Raw genomic sequence first — 22,334 nt, forward strand, 5'->3', positions numbered from 1 at the left:
TAAAAACCACTTCAACAAATCAAACTCAGGAGTTATTCATAATAATCCTTTCTTCTCACCATCGTCCAGGATGACCATGAGCGGAGCGAGAAGATCACACATGCCCTGAACGTAGCCGACCTCTAAATGCTCCCACACGTAGCTGCAGGGAAGACGGAAACATGAGTAAACAAGTTAGATTCAGATCCACAGAGTTCGTGTCAAACTGTGGGTGTGGGTGTACTCTAATTTTCAAGAATACTTCTACAAAGTTGAATTTCTGACAGCTGCAGATATACACTGGTGATGATTGCTTCACATAAAAAATAGCTGCACTAAATATTTTTAGATAAAAAAAACTAATTATTAATAACTAAACCTCGACCAGAAGTCTACACAGTAATGCATCGTTGTCAATAATCCAATAATATGAGGTAAAGCATTGTCTGCCATTTTTCAATCTTGCTGCCACTCAGACAAAAGAGACAGATTAAAAGAGGATATTAAAAAAAATCATAAATACAAGTAATTAAAAATCAAAGAAGAGTAAAAAAAAGAAATGAAAACCAAAAAATGTGAACATTTTGAGACAGTTTAAAAAATATAAGTGCAAAAAGATACAGTGGAATGCTATATAATCAAAATGGGGAGTAAAATAAATGTTTGAATACTAAGTTTGATTACTACTGAAGTACTGACTGCATCAGTTCTTAAGTCTCTTTGAATGCAGACATTATCCAATCATAAATAAATGTTTTCAAACTCTGTGTCGCCACATGGGGGCAGCACAAACAAACTCCAAACACAGCACTGACACGCTGTCATCTTCTAGATTAAATGTGGAACATAGGGGGCAAAAATTCTAAGTTATGTTACTGAACACTTGTGATAATCTGCTGCATGTTCTGCAGACTGTGCAAAGAGAATTAAGCATACACTAGTTTTAAATCACCCCAGACATCATTACTGCCTGTATATTGTGTGAGAAAAATGTTAAAATACGAGGTTAATATCTGCAGGTAATCTTGGACCCTTGCTAGATCACTTGTTTGAGTTAAATACTGAAGATAGCAGCTTTAAGTAAACAGCCTGAAAACTTCTTCTTCATACCTGCACATGATGTTTCGTAGCTTCTCCAGGTTGGCGGAGGTGAAGTAGTAGTAGTTGCGGTCGCAGCGCTGCACGTCTTTGTCTATCCTGTGGAGATTCAGGGCTACAGTGTCCAACAGCTCGATCTGCAGGGAGGAGACATTGTGGTCAACCCTGCTTTTATATGTGCTTTACCACAAGCAGCTTGAGTCTCCCTCAGTGCTACGTTGGTTCAAGTAAAGGATCTTATAAACTCTCCAAAGTTCAGGCTTTACGTCATGAAGCCTCTGCTGAGTAAAAGGTTGGAAACAGACAGATGAAAGTCTCACCGTATAAGAGGAGAGAGAAGGTAAGATCCCCTCTGCAGCTGCTCCGTTGGTCACCAGTTTGTCCAGCTGACTGCACAGTTTGTCCTCAGTGAGAGACTCCTGACGCCCCCCCAGCACACCTGGAGTCCTGCCCTCTTCCCCGCCCCCCCCTTCCTCCTCCGTACTCTGCCCGTCGTCTATGCTGGACAGGATCTGAGAATGAGCAGAGGTCACAGAGTAGTTTCTGGAGGAGGGGAGACCCGAGTCGGGGGAGTCAAACTCCACCAGAGGGCGCTCCTCTTGGGGCAGGGCTGCAGGGGGAACCAGGGTGGTCATGGTGGGGGTACTGTCCTCTCCACTGGGGGTCTCCTGGCTCCCCGCGTCTGGCTCATCCACCGACATAAAAACCTGAAGAAGGACGCAACTTGAAACTGACTTTCTGCACAAAGAGTCTGAAGCTTTTCCTAATGTTTCACTCTTTGTTATAAGTTGTGTCTTTATATAAGAACTGTGATAAAACACAGAATCAGCTCTATTAAACTAAACAAACATTAAACTACTGATATAGAAATAAATAAAATAACTCCATGCAGATATTTGCATGTATGCAAATGAGTTCAGACTGGGGTTGTTGTCATACATGTAAAATTTATGACAACAATCAAAGCATCACACTTTGACCCCCCACCACAGCCACACCCTTTGATGAAAACTCAACATTTTTAAAACTGTTAATCTTAAAGGTGTTTACAACATGCTGACAAAATTTGGAGTTCACCTGATGAAGTGCCTAGGAGGAGTTGTGGAAACATAAATCATCTAAATCGCATAAAATTTGCTATAATTGAAAATGTATCCAAAATGGTGGACTTTCCTTTGGGTTCTCGCCATGATGGTAAGAGACTTTTTTGTAGAGTTGGACGTGATAAATATGTCTGCCCATTTCCATGCATGTACATTAAACCTGCTTCAGGGGCTGGACTCTTGAATATTTCAAGATGGCGCCTTGGAGCCGTCTTGCCGTGCCCTTGGTAAATCACATGTGAAGTTCCCTCATGTCCAAGTCTGGTAAGTTCTGGAGCATGTTAGAGATGCTAAGTTCTGCATATGTGATTTATTTGTGCAAAGATATTGATGATTCTTTGAATTCCAGTAAGACCCTCAGTGAAAGTGATCTAATCATTCATTTTAGGGGGTATATGTTTAAATTATGGCATTATATAAAAAGAGACCCTGCCTCTACATTATTCCCAACATCCAAGAAGTAAAATATGAGCAGTTTCTCCTGAACACTTTGGTCCAAAACCAAGTTATTTCCTATAAAGGAGTTAATTGATCTGTTTTGGTCAATTATCCGACCTGAAAAAACGTTCTCAGAGAGCTCCCTTCAAGTTAAAATCCCCGGCTTCAAAGACGGCCTCCTTTAGTTATTTGTAAAATCATAACTCACCCTCTCAGTGCAGATGGAGTTGAAATGTAAAGCAGTGTTATGAGGAAACATGTCAAACAGAGACATGTTTCAAACAATGAAATGTGTAAATATTAAGAAATGCAAACTGATATAAAATCATGCACGGTTCAGTAAATATAATGACACCAAACAGAGACATGTGCTCTCTGTGTTTCTACATCTGTGTTGTGGTGTGACACTATGGCAGGCGTCTTCACCTCGTTGCTGAGCGTGGAGTCTCTGTGGACGAGCCGCAGGACGTGGCTGTCGATGCTGCTGCCCGAGGAGAGCTTGGCAAAGATGGCCGACTGCATCTCCTTCTCCCTCTGCTTGACGATGACCTCGCAGGCCTTCCATTCACGCATCACCTGCTGGTAGCGCTCGCTGATCTTCGCGTCAATCTGGAACAGAAAGGGGGGGTCATTCATTTCTCTAATTGTATCGCAAGCGTCTGACAGCTGTTTCAGGTGTCTGACTGAATTAAAAAAGAATCCTAACGCATGTATTTATCTGACTACTTGTCAAAGTATTCCATTACAACTAATATAAGCCACATAGAACCAACATAGTGATATAATACTGAACAAGCATTACGTCTTCTTTCAAAGAACTCCCCAAGAACATTTTTCTTACTGCATTGGCCATTTTTACTCGTTACCATCAATTAAGTCGCTGCTTCTGACTTGTGATACCTTGAAACAAGATTTATGTTAAGACTTTTCAGGTCGGGAGACTTAAATTGAGTGTAATGAGATATTTTGACGAGTAATGGGATGACACCACTCTGTAGAATTTGAGTTTTTGCAGTGTAGAAAAGAAACGTGTGGATACTACAGAGACAGACTCTTGTTTCAACCGGGACCATTACTCTCTCCAAAGTCAGGAAACTAAACTGATGACAAACTATCATCAAAGTTTCTCATTTTAACACAGAGAGACCTCTGGAGTGGTCACAGGTTTTGTTATAATGTGGCTTTGGTGGGTTTTAAATGGTTGCATCCAACACTTGATTTGAGTGACGCACAATAACACAAGAACAAATCAGTAGACCTAAGAAACCAAGCATGGCGTTAGTTCCAGCAGGCCACAAAGTCAAGCTCGGCCCACAGAACATCAGCTGCTCTTTGCAGCTACACATCCAATTGGCCGATATCAAAATGGTCATCCTTTTTAAACACCAAGATACAAGAAGTAACATCCTTAGTCTGTCATTGGCCCTGAAAGAAATGCGTGTAGATGCTATTTGTGTGTTTGTGTAACTTCCTGATTGCGGTACCTGGCTCATGTCTTTCTTGCCCATCCCAAACTTGTAGTGTCCCAGCAGGAAGGGCCAGACCTCCTTTCTGATTTCGTGCTGCACCCCTCCGTAGTACACCAGCCGCAGCAGCTCCAGCTCTTTGTAGTTCTGCACACGCAAACAGAAACAGGATTTCAGCAGCACGACACAAAGGAAGGATCTGACAGGTCGGAGGAGCAAGAGGTGGAGGAACAAGGGGGAGAGAAGGTGATTAAATAATGGAGGACGAGAATGAGTGACTGATCAGAGGAGGACATGGACGTGTGCGGATGATGAAGGACGCAGATATGAATAGAGTGTGAATTAGTAATGACGACTTTATCGGGGCAGATGAATGATCATAGGGGATGCTTTAATAGCTGTGATGGTTCGGTGCTGCAGTCTGTAACGAGAGCTCAGCGCAGAGAAACTCATTAAAATTTCATCAGAGTGAAGACGAGAGGGGAGAGGCTGGAGACCAGAACATGTTCTAGGACTTACACTGGAGATCCACCTGCAGAGAGGGAGGGAGGAGGGGAGGACATGAGGGGAGGAGAGGAGGAGAAACGCTCAAATATGAAGTTATAAAAACTTTTCTAAGTTGGAAAGTGAGATTTGGATTTTAGAGAACTCGAAAACAGAAGGTGGAAAATTTAAGTTTGTTGTTTTTTAATTCTATGCTCCCTATTTTTGAAACACTGCATTTCAAATGGAACGTCACACTGCGTTTTCTCTCTGTTTCGGCCAAATTCCCCCAGATCTGTGTCTGGTCCGTCTCTGATCCATCACAGCACGAGATCTGAGAGGTTTCTATTCTAGTCAATGTGTTAACTTCCACTGGATCCGCTCTGTTGCGTTCCAGCTGCGTCTCTGATCCGGCAGGTCGGAGCCCTCCGGATCAGATCACAAGACTTCTGCTGGATGCCGGAGCACGTGAACACTCAATTAGATGTTCTTTATGTGCTCGCCATTTTCAGACACTACACTCGATGGTACTGTAATTCTTTTTGACTGCAACGTAACAACTCTGAAATATTAATTTATCAAAAAAGCATCTAAACCAGGGGTGTCAAACGTGTGGCCTGCAGGCCAAAACCGGCCCGTGCGAGGTTCAAATCCGGTCCGCGGCACGACTTTGCAAAGTGAAAAAATGACGGAGAAGACATTAACTGCAATTTTTCAATAAAAGTAACTAATACTTCAAATGTGTCCTCTGGGGGTCGATTCATAAAGACTTTTTAGAGCACTATAAGATGATCCACTAACTACTAACACTAGCACTACACTCCTGCATACAACACTGTCCAGCAAGCACAATGTTCATGATGGAGCTGAGGGGTCCAAAATAATCAACTTTACCTTGTTCATTATTATAATGTTCTTTTGCAGTAAACATTACACTGTGTGTGTCAGGTGAGTGGGTAACCTGTGTGTTTGGTGTGTTCACAGCAGGTTTCAATGCTTAAAGAGTTAAATAGTCGTCCCACTATGAGACTCATCATGGAAAAAGAAAGATAGTTCATTAAATGAGAACATTTTCAGAATGTACTTGTCGTTATTTAAAGGTTATTATGTTGTGATTTTACTGGTTCGGCCCACTTCAGATCAACTCGGGCTGTATGTGGCCCCTGAACTGAAATGAGTTTGACACCCCTGATCTAAACTCTGCGTCAGTTGTCAGTTAACTTGTCCTACTTTGTGCTACTTTGCTCCGCTCATCTTGTCTCTCCAATTCTCAATGACGTCTAGTGGCACAGTCCACTGTGTTGGCATTGCATTACTAAACCCATTTAGTTACTAAATAATACAATCACAGTTTTTCAGATTAAATTCAAGGCAAAAAAAACATAAAAACATCTTATATTTGAGTTAAGGCGGTATATCTAAGAATTCTGGGAGAAAAAAGGTCAAACCTCAGAGATCAAAAGTTCAGTGTCATTGATCCTTCTGGACTAAAGCCTCTGGGAAACAAACTGAGGAAAGGATCTATACTTTCTTTTCTCTTTCTGTCGGAGAAGAAAGGTCAGACCTTGTTTTATTTTGGTGTAGCTGCAAGAGAGGATGCAAGTCCAAGAGAACGAGACAAACGAGTCAGGATCTGAGATTACAGCAGGACATGACTCACAGAAAAGGGAGTCTACTGAGGGCTTTGGTTGATTATTTCATGTAGATAAAGTTTTTTTCACAATCCTGAATCTTCTTCATTGCCTGCAGTGATTCAGCAGTTAAAAGAAAGTCTACAGATCAAAAATAAATGTAAAAAAAAAAAGTTCTGACCGATCCTAATCCCACCTGAATCCAGCCCTCTGCTGGGATCAGATTATTTGGATCAGCATTTTTCTCAATCCTACTCAACAGGTTTTATCCGGATACAGAACAAGACTAGATTACCTGATCTTGTCAGGTCTGAAGACATAATCCAATCTGATACTTTAATATGATCGGATTTTCTCTGGGCCCAAAACATCCCTGAAAAACTCCAGGCTCTAACACACAATCCCTGGACGTGATCGGGCTGAATGAGGACATACTGTCCAGTCGTTCAGCTTCACACCCACCTTGCAGTCTTTCTGGTACTTGCTCCACACCTCCTTGCTGAGGCCTCCGGACGCCTCGCAGGGTCTGTCAGGGGGGACGATGCTGTGATTGACCAGAGCTGACAGGTGAGTCCTCACGGTGGACAGATGTCTGCAGTAAGCCAGCCCTGATGGACAGGTGAGACACGGACAGAGACATACAGGTGACAGCGGACATCAGCAACGTCAGGTCAAGACAGGAAATCACAAACGGAGTGAGATACAAGCATGGGGGACAGATTTATCCATCCAGGTAATGTCTGTATCCTTCTGTATCATCAGCATGCTTTAAATGTTTAATCTAAGTCGTGTTCTCTCGACTGAACGCCGGCTCTCCGTCGTCACTCCTGTTCCTCTCAGGTGGAATATTCACCTCGAGGAAACACATTAGAGACTCTGCTCTCTGAAAAAAATGACTGTCTGAACACTGAGTGGATGAACATGATGTACTTACATCCATAAAAGGCTCTGGACACGATCTGCCTCTTCATGTTCTGGCAGAGCATCTTCAGAGGAACACTGTGGGAGAAAGAAACCAGCCATTAAGCCAAGCCGCAGAACGTTATTAAAGCTTTTTAAATATCTGTTTTTATGAAGAATCACAAACACAGGAGACGGTCAGAGATAAAGAGGCTTAATGTTTCTCTGATAGAAAGATGGACTCAATGCTGCCTTCAAAACATCCCAGAGGCTATACAAATATCAGCTGTGATGTTTATTTGTGTATTTATTTATTTGTTTATTTATATTTATTTAATTCATTTTATTCTTATTTCTTCAAACAGTGTTTTATTATGATTATTTTGTTGTATAAACTTTATTTATTGTATTTACGTTTTTCTTTGTGTTTTATGTTTTAATGATTGTTTTGTTGTATTTATTTTACTGATGTATTCATTTAAATTACTTTTTTTCTTAGTTTTTTGTGTGTTTTATTAAGATTATTTTATTATACTTATCTTATTTATTGCTATTATTATCATTTTCTTACAGTGTTGTATGTGTTTTATTGTGATATTGTATTGTATGTATTTTATTTATTGTATTATTCTTTTTTTCTCATTGATTTATGTTTTAATGATTCTTTTATTGTATTAATTGTATTCATTATATTTATTTTAATGACTTATTTTTGAAATTTCTTCCTTAAAGTGTTTTATGTGTTTTATCAAGATTATTTTATTGTATTTATTTCATATTTTATTATCATTATTATTTTTTATCTTACAGTGTTTGAAGTGTTTTATTGTGATATTTTATTGGATTTATTTCATTTTTTTATTTTTATTTTTTATGTTCTGTGTGTTTTTACTCTTTTTTTCCTCAATGTGCAGACCTTTGGTAAACTTTATTGTTTAATTAAATGTGCTATATAAATTAATTGGATTGGATTAGATTGAGGTTTGAGAACATTTTGGCATATTATTAAAATGGTTATATGAGGTACTCGTCACAGGGGATCCCGGTCAGCTCGGCCCCTTTGGCTAAACACTCAGCTTCCAGAGTTCCTGCAGCCTCACTGAACGCCGATTCACTTTTTTAGAAGTTAAATCAGGAAAGCTGGATGAAGAGCATCTTCAGAGGACGTTTTCAGCTCTCACTGTTTTTTTATTGCATAATGACACAACCAATGATCCACACCGTATGTTTACCTTATCAACAACATACACTGTATGAGTTGCTGAAGGGAGAGACTGAGCTGAGATAACTACACACATCACTGATTCTGCACCAACATGCTCGATAAGACCTCCTCAAATCTTTAAATCCTGTCCACATAGATCCAATCCTGCATCTCTAAGATTCAGGGCAACATCTCTACATCCAGAGCTTTGAACCAGCACTCTGAGCTTCTCATCCTGCGCTCTATCTTAAAGACAGACGAGCCTCTCTGCAGCTCCTCTTCACAGAGTATTACTGAGGACGTACGTGTGGATGTCTGAAGGGTCGTGTATGCAGGTGCAGCCTGACTGGAGGTCGAACGACAGGTTGCTGGCGGCCGTGGTGCAGGACTGACACAGCGGCTCGTGAGTGGTTGCTTCGGCCTGTTGCCACGACGACGGGCTGCCTCCGAAACCCTGCATCTCCATCATCTCCCCGTGGTCTGAAAAAGCAGAGAGAAGCGGAGACGTGAGAAGACGGAGAGTGTCTCTGCGCTCCGCCTCACACCGGCCGTGTTCTCTGCTCTTACATATTATGACATCGGTCCCTCAGCTCAACCAGAAATACATCTCTCCATGTATTCTTCTTCATCAACATCAAGAGATGAGAGGATGGAGGGAAAGGTTTACAATCATGTTACATGTGAGAGCTGGAAAAACAAGCCAAGAGGAGAGGAAACCAAAAGTGGAGAGAGAGAGGGGAGGAGGAGGAGGAGGAGGAGGAGGAGGAGGAGGAGGAGGAGGAGGAGGAGGGGAGACAGGCAGAGAGGATGCTGGGAAGCCATGCTGGTTTGAGCTCATTCAGAGGGAGGCAGAGGAGACAGCAGAGCTCAGAGAGGCTCCAGACAAAACAGGAGAAGAAGAGGAGGAGGAAGAGAGGAAGTGAAGAAAGAAAAGAAGGGGGCAGAGTCGAGGCTGACGCTCAGGCCATGCAGGATGCAAAAAGCCAGAACAAGACGCCAAAAGAAATCACCTCAAACACAGCCAAAAGAAATGGACACCAGTTAAAGAACACACACGGGGAGGAAAAATCATAAAACTTCAACATCAATAAATGCTCTTCACCTTAATTCTTCAGGTTGGAGCTGATGACCTGTCATAAATATGAAGCTGCGCTTTGCTCGTTCAATACCCCCAAAACAAAGAAAGCAAACAGAAAAAGCTCCTGGATCGGGCGAGGCCGACAGGAGGCCTGCCCCTCTTTACTTTAGGACTAGACGGGATCAACAAGTGCTTTAGCCTGCTCACACAAGGACTCCACGTCTCTACTACTGCGGAACCCCACAGGACCGTAATGAGAGGGGGGAGGAGGGGGGCGAGGAGACTGGGGAGGGGAGGGGGGTGGCGGGGGGGTTAGTGAAGAATTACAGTGAACAGCATCGCAGCAAACGACTGCACAGACAAGAGGAGAAACAACTCAGGAAGTCAGAGAGAGAGAAGGAACAGAGGAGAGAGAGAGAGAGAAGAGTCTCCACCACACAAACGCAGGAACACAGAGTCGTTCTGGTAAAAACAAAGAAACAGGTGCATATTCTCCATGCAAAAACTGTCAAGCATGTTGCAAGTGAGAAATGAACGGACAAAAAGGAGGAAACAGAGTTCAGTCAAATCAAAGGAGTGCAGAAAACTGAGCAAATTGTCAACGCCATCTTTGTGCCTCAACGGCGTCAACCCAACAGTGCTGAGTCATGCTACACTCGCTCACAACTCCTCAAGGCAGTCGGCACTGCAAATCCCAGAATGCACAGTGGCCTCAGGGGCCAGGACAGAGACTAGGAGACCTGGGGAGGTTCAGTGGTGAGACCAGGTGACAGAGGGAGCAGTCGCTCTCTATAAAACATGTCAGTGTGTGTTTCTGTGTCACAGCATGAGGATCAAACTGTGTGTGAGACGTTGGAAGATGGAGACAGAGAGGAGGTTTAAAGCAGGAAGGATGAAGGCAGAGTGTCAGCAGCTGCTGTGGCATTAAGTGGACAGGATTTCTGATGAATCCAGCTTTGCATTAAACAAGAGGTTGTTGTTGCAGGGTTGCACCACCCACTGACTCCAGACTTGGAGATGTTTAAACAAAATTGTTAAAGCTCCAGTAAATAACTTTTGGTCTGCGTGGATTTTGGCACTCCCTGCAAAGTTGTACCTCTTATCCCTTCACTGATTTTGTTCTAAACTTCTCTAAGCTGCTTTATTTCAATGAAAAAGTTCTTCCTTCTGTCTTTTATGGATAAAGGTATCACATATGTCATGCATATTGTCAACAAAAGGCTGTTTCTTCATCTGTGCTGTTCATCAACTCATCTGACATCGACGCCCTAGTGGCAGCAGCTCAAGGCAAAAACACCTACAGTACATTAAAAGAACAATCATTACAGTTGTGCTCATAAGTTTACATATCCTGGCAGAATGTATGGTTTCTTGGGTAGTTTCTGTTGTCTTTATTATATAAAAAGAGTAAACACAGTTGTTTGATAAAAATGTTGCTTCATCCATCCACTAACCATGAGTGAAAAAAAGTTTTTCTCTTATCATTTGTATTCTCTGAAAAATGGCCAAATAAATCACAAATTCTGCCAGGGTATGTAAACTTATGAGCACAAATGTGTATTGATGGTCTGATTTACTTTCGTAGCTCATAAAGAGGCTTCAGTAACATTTTTCAGTATATTTTCTGAGGGGATTTTTTCCAACATAATCTTTAAAAAGTACCATTTTTCTTCCACTTTGGAAAAAGGTGAGATGTAACTCCTCAGCAGGTGAAAGAAAACTATCATTTACTTCCCAGATTTCTACAGTACTTTACTGAACAGCTGAAAGAAAGAGTTAGCGATACGCAATCAGGTGTTTGTGTCTGACATTACTAACATGCTGATGAATGAGTTATTGTTTCAAAATTGACGAAATTATTACCCTGCTGAGATAAATAATTATTTACCCCAATGTGATACCAGGGACAGCCACATCAAATCAAAACAGTCTGTGGAGAAGAGCCCAACAAATGTCCCTTCTTCCTGTTCACACTGTGGCAAAAACACCAGTTTCTGTTAGCATCCTAAATCAGTCAACAGCATGGAGGATGTTTTTAAAATTACTTTAAATTAAACTGGAGAGCACCAAGCCTTTGATTCCTGATTGAAGTCTGACGAGTCACCAGCAGAGAAAAAAGAGAGGAGGAGAAGAGAACAGAAACAGAGGGAGGGGAAGCAAAGGAGACACAAGGAGCTGAGTGAAAGAGAAGGAAAAGAGAGGAACACTGCAGTTTTAATATGCATCAGTTCAGAGGCTAGCGTGTGGTGCCAGTTTAGCTCAGTTAAAGCACTACAGTCCTCCTTGCACTGGTCGTAGAATCGATTCCTAGTCTGAACATGATTTGGTGCATGTCATTCCCCCTCTCTTTCTGCCCACATGTCCTGTCTCTCTCAAGATCTCCTTTCAAAATGAAAAACCCTAAATAGGATTTCACCATAAGTGGGAATGTTCAGTTTAACATTAACTCGACCAAGCTAATTCTCAGAGCAAGACAAGACCCCTTTGCGTTGAGGTTCTGCCCACCCTGTTGGGACCCAAATCCACTACAAAAACCTGCTCACATCCCCTCTTACATAAACACATCTCCTGCCAAACAAAGACACGAAAGTGATGTCAGATAATATGTTCACCCATCATATAAAGAAGCAGCTACACTGTGTTTGTGTGTCTGGACACTTCAGCCTCTAGTGGCCAAAGTGAGCATTGCGGCACTTTCAAAATAACGCGCCCCGCGTCCACGAACACAAACTCCCTCCTACTCCACACTGTTGGGCTCGGCCTCAGGCAGCAAACACACAGGCAGACCAAGCTGGGCGGGGGAGGGAGGGGGAAGGCAGTCAGGGGCCGGAGGGGAGGAGGGTCACAGATAGGGATGCAAGGGGACGTCTGAAGCCGGGGTGAGTTCTCAGGACAGGAGTGGGAGGGGTTAGGGTGGGTGTGTTAAGGTGATAAAAACCTTTCATGACATTAGGGTCTGTGAGGTTCCGCGAGCAGATCATTGAGATCATTGCATGGAGCCTATCTTCCTCTTCCTCGTCATCGTCCAGCGACGGAGCGCGGCTGCCCGTGGTGTGGTGGTAGTTTATGGTGACTGCTCGCACCAGGGGGGACGACAGAGAACACAGTTAGAACAGAGCCACCCTGCAGAACCCGGACATCACGGGAACACAACGGACTGTACCCACAAACCCAGACTTTTTAAACACATCAGGGGAGGCACAATCCAAGCACAGAATACAGTTATACAGAACCTCTAAAGTCAATTTGTGTGAACCACAGAGGGGTTACAGCGACTTACTGGCATCATATCGATATCCAGGGTAGACAATACGAAACACATAATCCGCCGCCGTCTCCTCCTCGCTGCTCCTGTCCTGGTCGAGGAGCCGGGCACTGCTGCTCCTCTTCCTCAGCTTAGGGAACACTTTACCCTGCAGGAAAAAACACAAATTTACAGATGTAGAAAAGTCAAATGACTCCAATCCAACGCAGACGAAACACACTGCAGTCACTTTGACATACCTTTCCTTTCTGGGACCAGAGGGGAGGCTCCAGCTGACCCCGCGGTAAAAGTCCTGTTTCCAAACAGGACAGGAAGGCCAGGAGGTGACCACCGGGGGGGAAGTGGAGCGGCGGCCTCTGGATCCCATCCTGGCTGACCAGAACCAGGGTCCCACCACAATCGGCTGGGACGGACAGGGTGAGAGGAACATGAGGATCAGTTAGAAGAAGACAAACCGATATATAAAGGAAGAGGCAAGCATCAGTGTACTTACGGCGTTGGTGACAGTGGATGCAGACTATTTGGCGCAGAGGGACAGTTATTGCGTAGTCCCAGTAAATACTGACAGAGAGGGGAGAGTGTTTTTAATATGTGCAGTATAACATGGTGTAATAATAGCTCACAAGGCAGTTGCATTTCAAGTTCATTTGGGGGTTATTAAAAGAGACTTAGAACACTATTCGATATGATAGGACTCAATACATTACAAGGCTTAAGACATGATACCATATGATATGATGCAATACAATATGATACAATACAATATGATACAATACAATATGATACAATAAGATATGATACAATACGACACAATATGCTAAGACAAGACATGACAGGATACCATATGATAAAATTAGTCTTGGACTCCATTACATAAATATTTCTAGACCTGGGCCATTATTTGGGAATATGTTTTGTTTTATATGTGACTTGTTTAATGATCTCGACGTTGCTGTAATTACTGCAACTACTCGATTAAGTTAGATTACTGTAACTCCCTCTTATCAGGCTGCCCCAATAAGTCTCTAAAGACTCTTCAGCTAGTTCAAAACGCTGCAGCTCGAGTATTGAGTTGAACTAGGAGGAGAGAGCACATCTCTCCAGTGCTAGCTTCTCTACACTGACTCCCAATAAAATGTAGAATAGAATTTAAAATCCTTCTTTTAACCTACAAAGCCCTTAAAAATCAGACACCCTCGTATCTTAAAGAGCTCATGGTGCCCTATTACCCCTCTAGAACTCTACGCTCACAACATGCAGGCTTGCTAGTTGTACCTAAAATCTCTAAAAGTAGTATGGGAGGTAGAGCCTTCAGTTATCAGGCCCCTCTCTTTTGGAATCATCTACCAGTCAGGGTCCAGGAGGCAGACACCCTCTCTACTTTTAAGAGTAGTCTTAAAACTTTCCTTTTTGATAAAGCTTATAGTTAGAGCTGGATCAGGCTTGGACCAGCTTTTGTTATGTTGCTATAGGCCTAGACTGCCGGGGGAACTGGCGCACTGACACACTGTGATCCTAGCTCACCCCCTTCCCCCCACATCCCCTCATCACTTACTTTAACTCTGCCTGTCCCATTAAAGTTACTAACCATAGACCTTCCTGGAGTCCCTGAGCTCCCTTGTCTCGTAGGTTCCTCTGATCTGCCGTAGACGTCCTCCTGCTGCGGACGTTCTGGACTCCAGCTGATACGGACGTGCTGGACTCCAGCGGCAACAGCTTCTACTACTCGTCTCATCACTATCACTTCTCTCTCTTACTCCCCTCTATCTGTCTTTCCAGACCCAACTTGGTCGAGGCATGATGGCTGTCTAACATGAGTCTGGTCCTGCTCGAGGTTTCTGCCTGTTAAAGGAAGTTTTTCCTCACCACTGTAACTAGCTAAATACTGCGATGTGCAATGCTCATGATGGATTAAGGTGGGGTCAGACTGAGTCTTATCCTGTCTTGAAGTTGGGTCCCTGTTCATAATTTAACATAGAGTGGTCTAGACCTCCTACGTTTGTAAAAGCGTCTTGAGATAATGTTTGTTGTGATTTGGGGCTATACAAATAAAGATTGATTGATTGATTGATTGATTGATTGATTATGGGGGGGGGGGGGGGGGGGGGGGGGCGTGGCCTGATTCTAGGCTTGTTGTTACTGATTATTTGTCCAAATAATCCTATAGTGAGTGGGGTTTATACGAATGTTTTACCGCTCCTGACTGAGTCGTAGCCTCCTCAACCTGTGATTCCAGATCGGACTAGCATTTCATTGAATACCAGAAATAACCAGTGAGAGGAGCAGACCAATGTTGTGTTTTTTTACAGCTCAGCAAATGCAATAACTTAAAAAAGAAGACCAGCTCATGGAATATAATAAAATATTTCATATCAGAGATACAACAATAGGGCCGACAAGTTAAAAGTAGATCAATGAGTCATCCAATGTTTGGCCAGCTTTAAAGCAACAATCTGAGCCTTTTAGTGACAAATCAAGAGCTCCGCCTGCTCTGCCTTACCAAAGCAAACCACAGGAGCAATACTGAACTAGGTTAAACATACAACTTACAACAAATCCTGTTGAAAAAGAGCCCAGGTCTTCAAACTTGATCACCTTTTCCTTCTAATGCATCTATGTTCACAGGACGGTGTTTCATTATTTCTTTATCATGCAGGAGTTTAAGGAGGGCGTTCAGGTTACCTCTTCTCCAGGTCACAGTCTCCCAGCGTGCCGTTGATGAGCTGGTTGGGCGTCCACTTCAGGGTGAGGTTTTCTCCGGCCTGGTGGAGTGATAAATAGCCCCGCAACACCTCCATCTCCTTCTTCTATCAAGAGAGGAAGAAGAGGAAGAAGGAAGGACAGGACGTGAGACTTGAAGTTTGAAGGTGTGAGGTTTTGGAAAACTGAGACTGTAAGACATGTCAAATACAGAACATTAAAGCTATAGAATGTAGTAATGAGGTACTGAGCGAAGAGAACGATCATATAAGACAACAGTTAGCATGCAGAGCGTGTGGTGAGAGCTGCCTCCATGCGTGTGTGTGCTCAGTCATGTGTGTTAGCATCTCTCTGTCAGAGGCCGAGCTCTGTGGGAGGAAGATTTATGCTGGTTACACGTCCAGAGCCGAACGTGCTGCAGCTTCTGGGCAGAGCAGGAACATAAGCAGCAGGAGAAAGACAGCTTTCATTCCAGAGATCACACATACAAAACACAGCGAGTGTGTGTGTGTATGTGTGTGTGTGTGTGTGTTCAGCACAATAATATATGATATCACTGTCATTTGCAATTCATGTGTGTACCAGCTGAGTGGGTGCATGGCGCTGCTCTGTGTGTTTGAAAGCTTCAGTTGGATTTCTGCTTCAGGGCTTCAGCAGCTTCACATGGAAATGTGTTACATCTGAATAAAGTCTTAAAAAGGGCCGAGAGTTTACACGCAGAGTCAACATGGAAAGTTAAAAGCACAAATTGTAGCTTTTGTGTGATTTTCTTCCAGAACAAATTAGGTACAATGTTCATTTGGATTAACTTATGGATTAGTGTAACCTGCAGCTACACAGATCTCTTCTCTGTTTGGATTCTAATTTGCATGATCACCTGCTCACTATACATTATCCCTTGCATGTTAACTGTTGCACAGATGTTCCAGGTATGCTGTATGTATAGATGATGCTTCTTGTAGGCTCAACAGTCTCAGAGTGAGCGTGCACAGTCGTACCGGTTGCACCAGGACGTTGTTTTTGCCGTAGAGGAGGTGAGTTCTGGAGTTCTGGTGAAGCGACTCGACGTACTCCCTCGCCGATGCTGCGAACCGATCGTCTGACATGCTGCCGCTCGACTGCCTCTTACGGATCTGCAGAGAAAACAAAATTAACAACCACTTTAAAACAATAACTGGACATCCAAAGCGACTGTGCAGCAGCCGGTCTCCTCACTCACCCCTAGAGCGGGCCGGCGCCCGGCTGCAGCGTCTTGGCCTCGGTGAGCCCCGTGGATTCTGTGGCGCTGAACGAGCTCGTTGGCTGACGGGTCGGTCCAGAAATGATCCGACGTCTTGAGTTTGGTGTACTCCAGAGCACAGGGCCCCACTGAGAACACACACATACGTTTTATTTAGGTACCTCCTTCATAGATATTCTTCTCTCTCAGTTATGTTCTGATTGGTCGAGCTAAGAGTTTATTTTATCCTATTTTAGTTTGTTTTAATACTTAAACTGAATCAATTCCTTCCTTTCCTCTTATATATTGAGCCTTAAAAAAGGGGTTTTGTCGTGCAATGGTTGGATCCCCAAACAAGCAACATCAACTCAGAATCTCTATTCCAAGGAAATCAATAAACCCTTGTCAAACTGCGTCCTGTTGATGGTTTGGTCCTTGCTGATGAAGTGAATAAACGGGATAAGAAATGAGTCTCTGCTCCGAGCATCTTTCCATGCGTTACTCAGGCTGAAGTAAGTCTTCTTTTTGTGACGTGCAATGATTCAAAGTTGTAAATAACCAGAGATTGACGAGGACAGAGAGTGCAGAAGGGACAGTAATCAGCAGTGTGACAGGATCAATACTCAGGTGAGGTTATAACCGTCATAAAGTGTGTGTGTTTCAGGTGTTTGTTTCTGCAGCCGTTCCTCTCCCGTCCAGCAGGTCTCCTACTTATCTCTGCTCTGATTCTCTTTAAAGACCTCCCTCTCACCGTGTTTCCTCTTGAGTGTGTGTACTCAGAGTTCACCTCCTCACAGCCGCTCGTCAAACTGTCTGTGTCGTCTTTAGCGTTAGAGTTTGTTGTGGTGTGTTTCTGCTCATTAAACGATGTGTCTCCCGTCTGCTGTCACACTGTCACAGGAGGAGATTCTAAACTGCGTCTCCTCGCTAACAGCTCTGGCAGCGGTTCAGTGTGAGGTCATTTTTCTGACAGGGATCCCTGGAACAGGTGTTGCATGTGTTTACCTGATGGCTGATATCACATGAACATCAGAACATTTGTGTTGGGGATGTTGGCAGCGTGAAACACTCACCCAGCAGGGCTGCCAGGATTGGCCCGAACACTGAGTCATGCATCAGAGCTTCCCTCTCGTAGTATTTACTGCAGAGACGAACACACAGAGAGAGACAGTGAATCACAGAGAATATTAAATGTCAGCTGTTTTTAATGAGCTGCAGATTTCCCTGATCGCCCTTCAATCTCTGAACAAACCTGAAGTTACTTAAACACTTAGAGAAACACTGCTTAAGTGGTTTGGTGTTAAAAAATGAGGTTGCAAGTGAGGCTGAAATAGTTTAGAACTTTTTATTAGCTTATTTTTTATTCTGTGTTCAAATTGTGGTTATTGTTGAAGTTAAGCTTGAATTTTCAGCAGAAAAAAACATGTCAAATAAGTGAAGACCCATGCCGAGGTCGGACTACGTCATCTTTCTGTCTCATGATGGACTTGATCAACCAATCACCACGACCGAAGCGATGTTGATGGAGGGAAAGAATTGATTAAATCCTCTGTTTGTTGTTGCTTTTATGTTATTTTCAAACAGCTCTCATGTGTTAATCAATCAATCTTTATTCATATCGCACCAAATCCAAACAATCATTATCCTCAGACTCTTTCCAAACATAGCAGGTCTACACCGTACTCTGTGTTCTATTATTAACAAAGACCCAACATGAAGACCGGATAAGATCCAGTCCCATCTTCCAGACAGGACTCAGTCTGATCTCATCTTAATCCAGCATGAGCAGAGCACTTTGCAGCATTTAGCAAGTTACAGTGGAGAGGACAAACTTCCTTTAACAGGCAGAAACCTCCAGCAGGACCAGAGTCATGTTAGACAGACAGATGTAATAAGAGGTGTGTAAGATAGTTGCTGTGTTGTGTTTAGAGAAGCATAAAAAAGGAAGATAAAACGTTTGTGGATGCGTCCTCGAGTCACAGGAAGAGGAGCGTGCGGATCAATCCTTTAGAGAGAACTCCAACTTCAACATTCTTCATAATTTGGGGTGTTTTACCTTCATTAGACCGGACTGCTTAAGAGAGAGAGGAATGTGAGGGAATTGATCCTTCAACCGGTGCAACAAGGCTGCTGAACCTGATCTAAGTGTGCTGTGGACACTGATTTGATATGACGTGAGTGATCAGGCTGCCTCAGCATCGCTTTCGCCTACTGTGTTTGTTGTTGTTTGTTGCTGTTGTGAGATCATCCTACTGCAAGTCCTGTTATGTGCCATTTAGCCTGGACTGAATCAAACAATGTGTCTTGCAGGTAAAACTGGAGACTCACTGTTACAGATGTTTGTCTGTAGGAAACTTCAGGAATGTGTGGAAGTAAACAACACAAGAAAGCATATTTATATGTATTTGTTTGGAAGCATTTGACTACAGAAATATGAAATAATATAGCTTCATAGTTCAGGCTGCAGGTCTAATCAGGAAGCAGAAAAAAAGAGTGTGTGTGATTGATTTCCTGAGGGACTCTGGAGCACTTTATTTTGTTGGTACTGATGCTAAACTGGAACAACCTCCCTGCTCTGAAAGCACGCTGCTTCAGTCCGAACATGATGTCATGATTTCTATATTCGCTGAGCTCCTAAATAGAACAACAAAAACACGGCCTCACGAAACAAGGCTCCAGCTGTCTGTGTGTCTGTTTGAAGAGTGTGAATCACGCAATCATACGTCTGTGAACTCTGCTGACCCACTTCACGTTAGAGCCTTTGATCAGTGGAGTGCTAAGAGTGCATCATTTCAGTGGAGTGCTACAAGTGCATCATTTCGGTGAGCGTGACGCAGCGAGCGTGGACGGCGTGTTGTTATCCAGAACAAAGCAGGCCGACAATGAGCGGAGCAGAAACACTAAACAGGTGACTCAACAGCCCGCCCGGCGCCCGGCCTGCAGAGGAGCCGTGAGTCACTGCTGTGGAGAAGAAAACACATCACCTGGAGTTGTCCACGATGTACTGAACTATCTTGTCCAGCACTTTTTCGAACAGAGCCGTGCGGACCCAGATGTGTTTGATGGCCTGTGCGGAGAGCGGCTGAGGGGGGCGGCTGGTGGTGGACGAGCCCTGTCTCCTCAGGGGCTCGTGGCCCACGCTCTGCGTTCTCCTGCAGGAACACAAAGAAACAGATTTGACAGTTATACAACAGTCCTGCATGTTACACCTAAACCTGTATATATGGAGCCTTTACAGATGTGTAAGCCACCCATGCCATGGACTCTTATGATCCCCATACCATCAGGGACGCTGGCTTCGAGCTGTGAGCTGATAACAAGCCGGGTGGTCCCTCTCCTCTTTAGAGCGGAGGACACAGCGTCCATGATTTCCAAAAAAGAATGTCAGATTTTGATTCCTCAGACCACAGGACAGTTTTCCACTTCCCCTCAGTCCATCTTAGACGGGTTCAGGACCAGAGAAGTCTCTGTGGTTCTAGATCAGGTTTATATTTAGTTTCCTCTTTGCATGGTTCAGTTTTAACTTGCATTTGTGGATGCAGTGACTTCCACTACAGAGTTATTTCTGATTCTAGTGATAAAAAAATACATATTTTTTATTAAATATAAACTTTAAATGATTTAAAAACCATCAAATTCTGTTTCTATTAACAATTAAACATCCTCTTACCTCTTCTGTAACAGGGTTTATGTACATTTAAAGTGCTGCAGAGATGAATATGTGTAATTTGATTTAGTCTGACCATCAGGAGGCAGCGTTTAACAACATAACAAGCTGCTACAAACTCTCATTCATTAATACTCATCAGTATTTATTACAGCAGCTTTGTTTTCACGCCGTGTCGCACAAAAGGTGTTATTTTAAATCCGCCCATCAGCCCGCTGGAGTGCTTCATGAATACGGAGGCAGACTGATGATGTGAGGACGAAGAAAGCAGCCGGACTCCGTTTGATCCCTGACACTTCTGCAGAAATCAAAACCACTCACGCTCACACTCTTCAACGAGCTTATGAGTGTGTGTTTGTGTGTTCGTGCGGAGGGGGCTCGGCTGCCACAGTCACGATGCTGGAAATCCCTCAGCATTTGTGTGTGTGCATGCAGTGTGTGTTCGTGTGTGTGTGTGTGTGTGTGTGTGTGTGTGTGTGTGTGGAGGGGTTTCGGCTAAGTCACGATTTTCACAGTCCTCCTAGGGGTTGGAGGGAAATCAGGATGATGTCAGAGAGAAACAACAGATCCAAAGAGACAGGATCATCCTCGGCTGAGGAAGCCTGCAGGGTGGAGCAGAGCTGCTGTGACTTCTAATAAAGGCGTCGTGTCCTCCGTACTGATTTCATATTCAACGTTCAAGCTTTAACTTTAGGAACTTCTGTTATCTGGTCTCTTGTTTAAGACCGAATCCAGTCTGAGGTGGAAGCTCAGTTTCCCCTCAAAACTATGGGTAAGGATGACTTCAGATGTGTACTAAACTCTTACATACCTGCAGCCCACCTGCTATTAATCAGAATTTTAAATTACTAACCATCTTGGATCTTTTGGTTGAGTAACTTTAGCTTCATCCTGAGCAGACATCTGATAAAGTCTGAGGCTGACCTATCTTCTCCTCCTTCTTTAAAATATCAAACCATTTGCTCTGCTCATTTGCATTTTCTCCAGTCAATATCAGCTGGAGTCTGAAACATCCACATGCAGGTGAACACATCAGTCAGCCCATGTTCTGAGTTTTTCTGAAGTCAATGCTTGAATCGGAATGCAAGTCCGAGTGACCAACGCTCAAATCTGAATCAAGTCAGGAGTCCTGAAAGTGGAAATAGAGTTTCATGGCGTTTTTAAATACCTGATTTCAGAGCCGGTGCACCAAAGTAAAGCCTTTAGAAATAAAAAGTCCTCAATGCTACGTCCTATGTCACAGTTGGACTTTTTAGGCAAAGCTTAAGTGATGCTAACTCTTATTGTAGAGCTGTTTAAAGTTACCTGTCTAACTGTTTGCATGCTCTGTGGAGTATATATTGGCTCTTACTTACTTGCCATATCAAGGCAGGATACTTACACCCCTGTTGCTCCCTGTCTGTAATGTGTAACGCAAGGAGCTGTAACTTCTGTCTCTGATCCTCTCTCAGAGATAGTAACAGAGGCAGAAGGTGGTGATGTCTGAGTGTGTGTGTAAGTGGCGCTCCAGCTGCGTATTAACAAGCTGTGCCTCCGCTAGAGAAAATAACTCGCTGCCTGAGAAACAGGAGTCAAATATTTTATAAGATATGGCAACCCAATCTGGACTCCATGGAAAACCTGCCATCTCATGACGGACTGTGCCATCAACTTTGAGGTAAAGATTCACTTTTGCCTCTCGTCTATTTTTGTATCTTTTTCTTGTTTTAATATTTTCGTTATTTTGGAACTACCTACTGTCTGTAATATTAACTTCTGTCATACAGTAGGTTCCATTCTTTTCTGTCCTTTCTACATGTCTACTTTCTGTTTATGTGTTTAAATCTGAAAAGCAAAATAAATATTCAAAAACAAAACAAGCCCTGCCTCTAATGCCTCTGCAACCCCGTGATGCAATGTGTAATCACACACTAGGCCACCAATACGATGCAGTTTCACGGGGCAATGTGTAAGTTAAATGCGCTGTTGCAGAAATGCAGTGTGCAAGAGGTTAGAGGTTATTGTAACTCTGCACCAGAATCAGACATGTCCTCTGTGTTACACTTTGCAGGCCAGGTTTCACAGGAGTGTAAATATCTGGCCTTTGAGTGGTGGTAAGAAAGA

The 22,334-nt window shown here is 43.3% G+C and overlaps 1 protein-coding gene across 1 annotated transcript in view; it reads right to left on the reverse strand.

Moving 5' to 3' along the window:
* sgsm2 (small G protein signaling modulator 2) overlaps window positions 1-22,334 on the reverse strand; it is an 89,417-nt gene that overhangs the window by 6,238 nt on the left and 60,845 nt on the right. Inside the window, exons 4-19 of the mRNA XM_034700765.1 lie at window positions 19,549-19,716; window positions 17,638-17,705; window positions 16,565-16,713; window positions 16,344-16,478; window positions 15,328-15,452; window positions 13,139-13,206; window positions 12,885-13,048; window positions 12,661-12,793; window positions 8,608-8,782; window positions 7,133-7,197; window positions 6,661-6,806; window positions 4,103-4,231; window positions 3,045-3,227; window positions 1,398-1,784; window positions 1,090-1,214; window positions 60-142 (exon numbers count right to left, since the gene is read on the reverse strand). Coding sequence (XP_034556656.1) covers window positions 60-142; window positions 1,090-1,214; window positions 1,398-1,784; window positions 3,045-3,227; window positions 4,103-4,231; window positions 6,661-6,806; window positions 7,133-7,197; window positions 8,608-8,782; window positions 12,661-12,793; window positions 12,885-13,048; window positions 13,139-13,206; window positions 15,328-15,452; window positions 16,344-16,478; window positions 16,565-16,713; window positions 17,638-17,705; window positions 19,549-19,716 — 2,303 coding nt within the window. The remainder of the gene's footprint in view (window positions 1-59; window positions 143-1,089; window positions 1,215-1,397; window positions 1,785-3,044; window positions 3,228-4,102; window positions 4,232-6,660; window positions 6,807-7,132; window positions 7,198-8,607; window positions 8,783-12,660; window positions 12,794-12,884; window positions 13,049-13,138; window positions 13,207-15,327; window positions 15,453-16,343; window positions 16,479-16,564; window positions 16,714-17,637; window positions 17,706-19,548; window positions 19,717-22,334) is intronic.

Source organism: Notolabrus celidotus, chromosome 14, assembly GCF_009762535.1.
Source record: "Notolabrus celidotus isolate fNotCel1 chromosome 14, fNotCel1.pri, whole genome shotgun sequence".
Classification (NCBI taxonomy): Eukaryota; Metazoa; Chordata; class Actinopteri; order Labriformes; family Labridae; genus Notolabrus; species Notolabrus celidotus.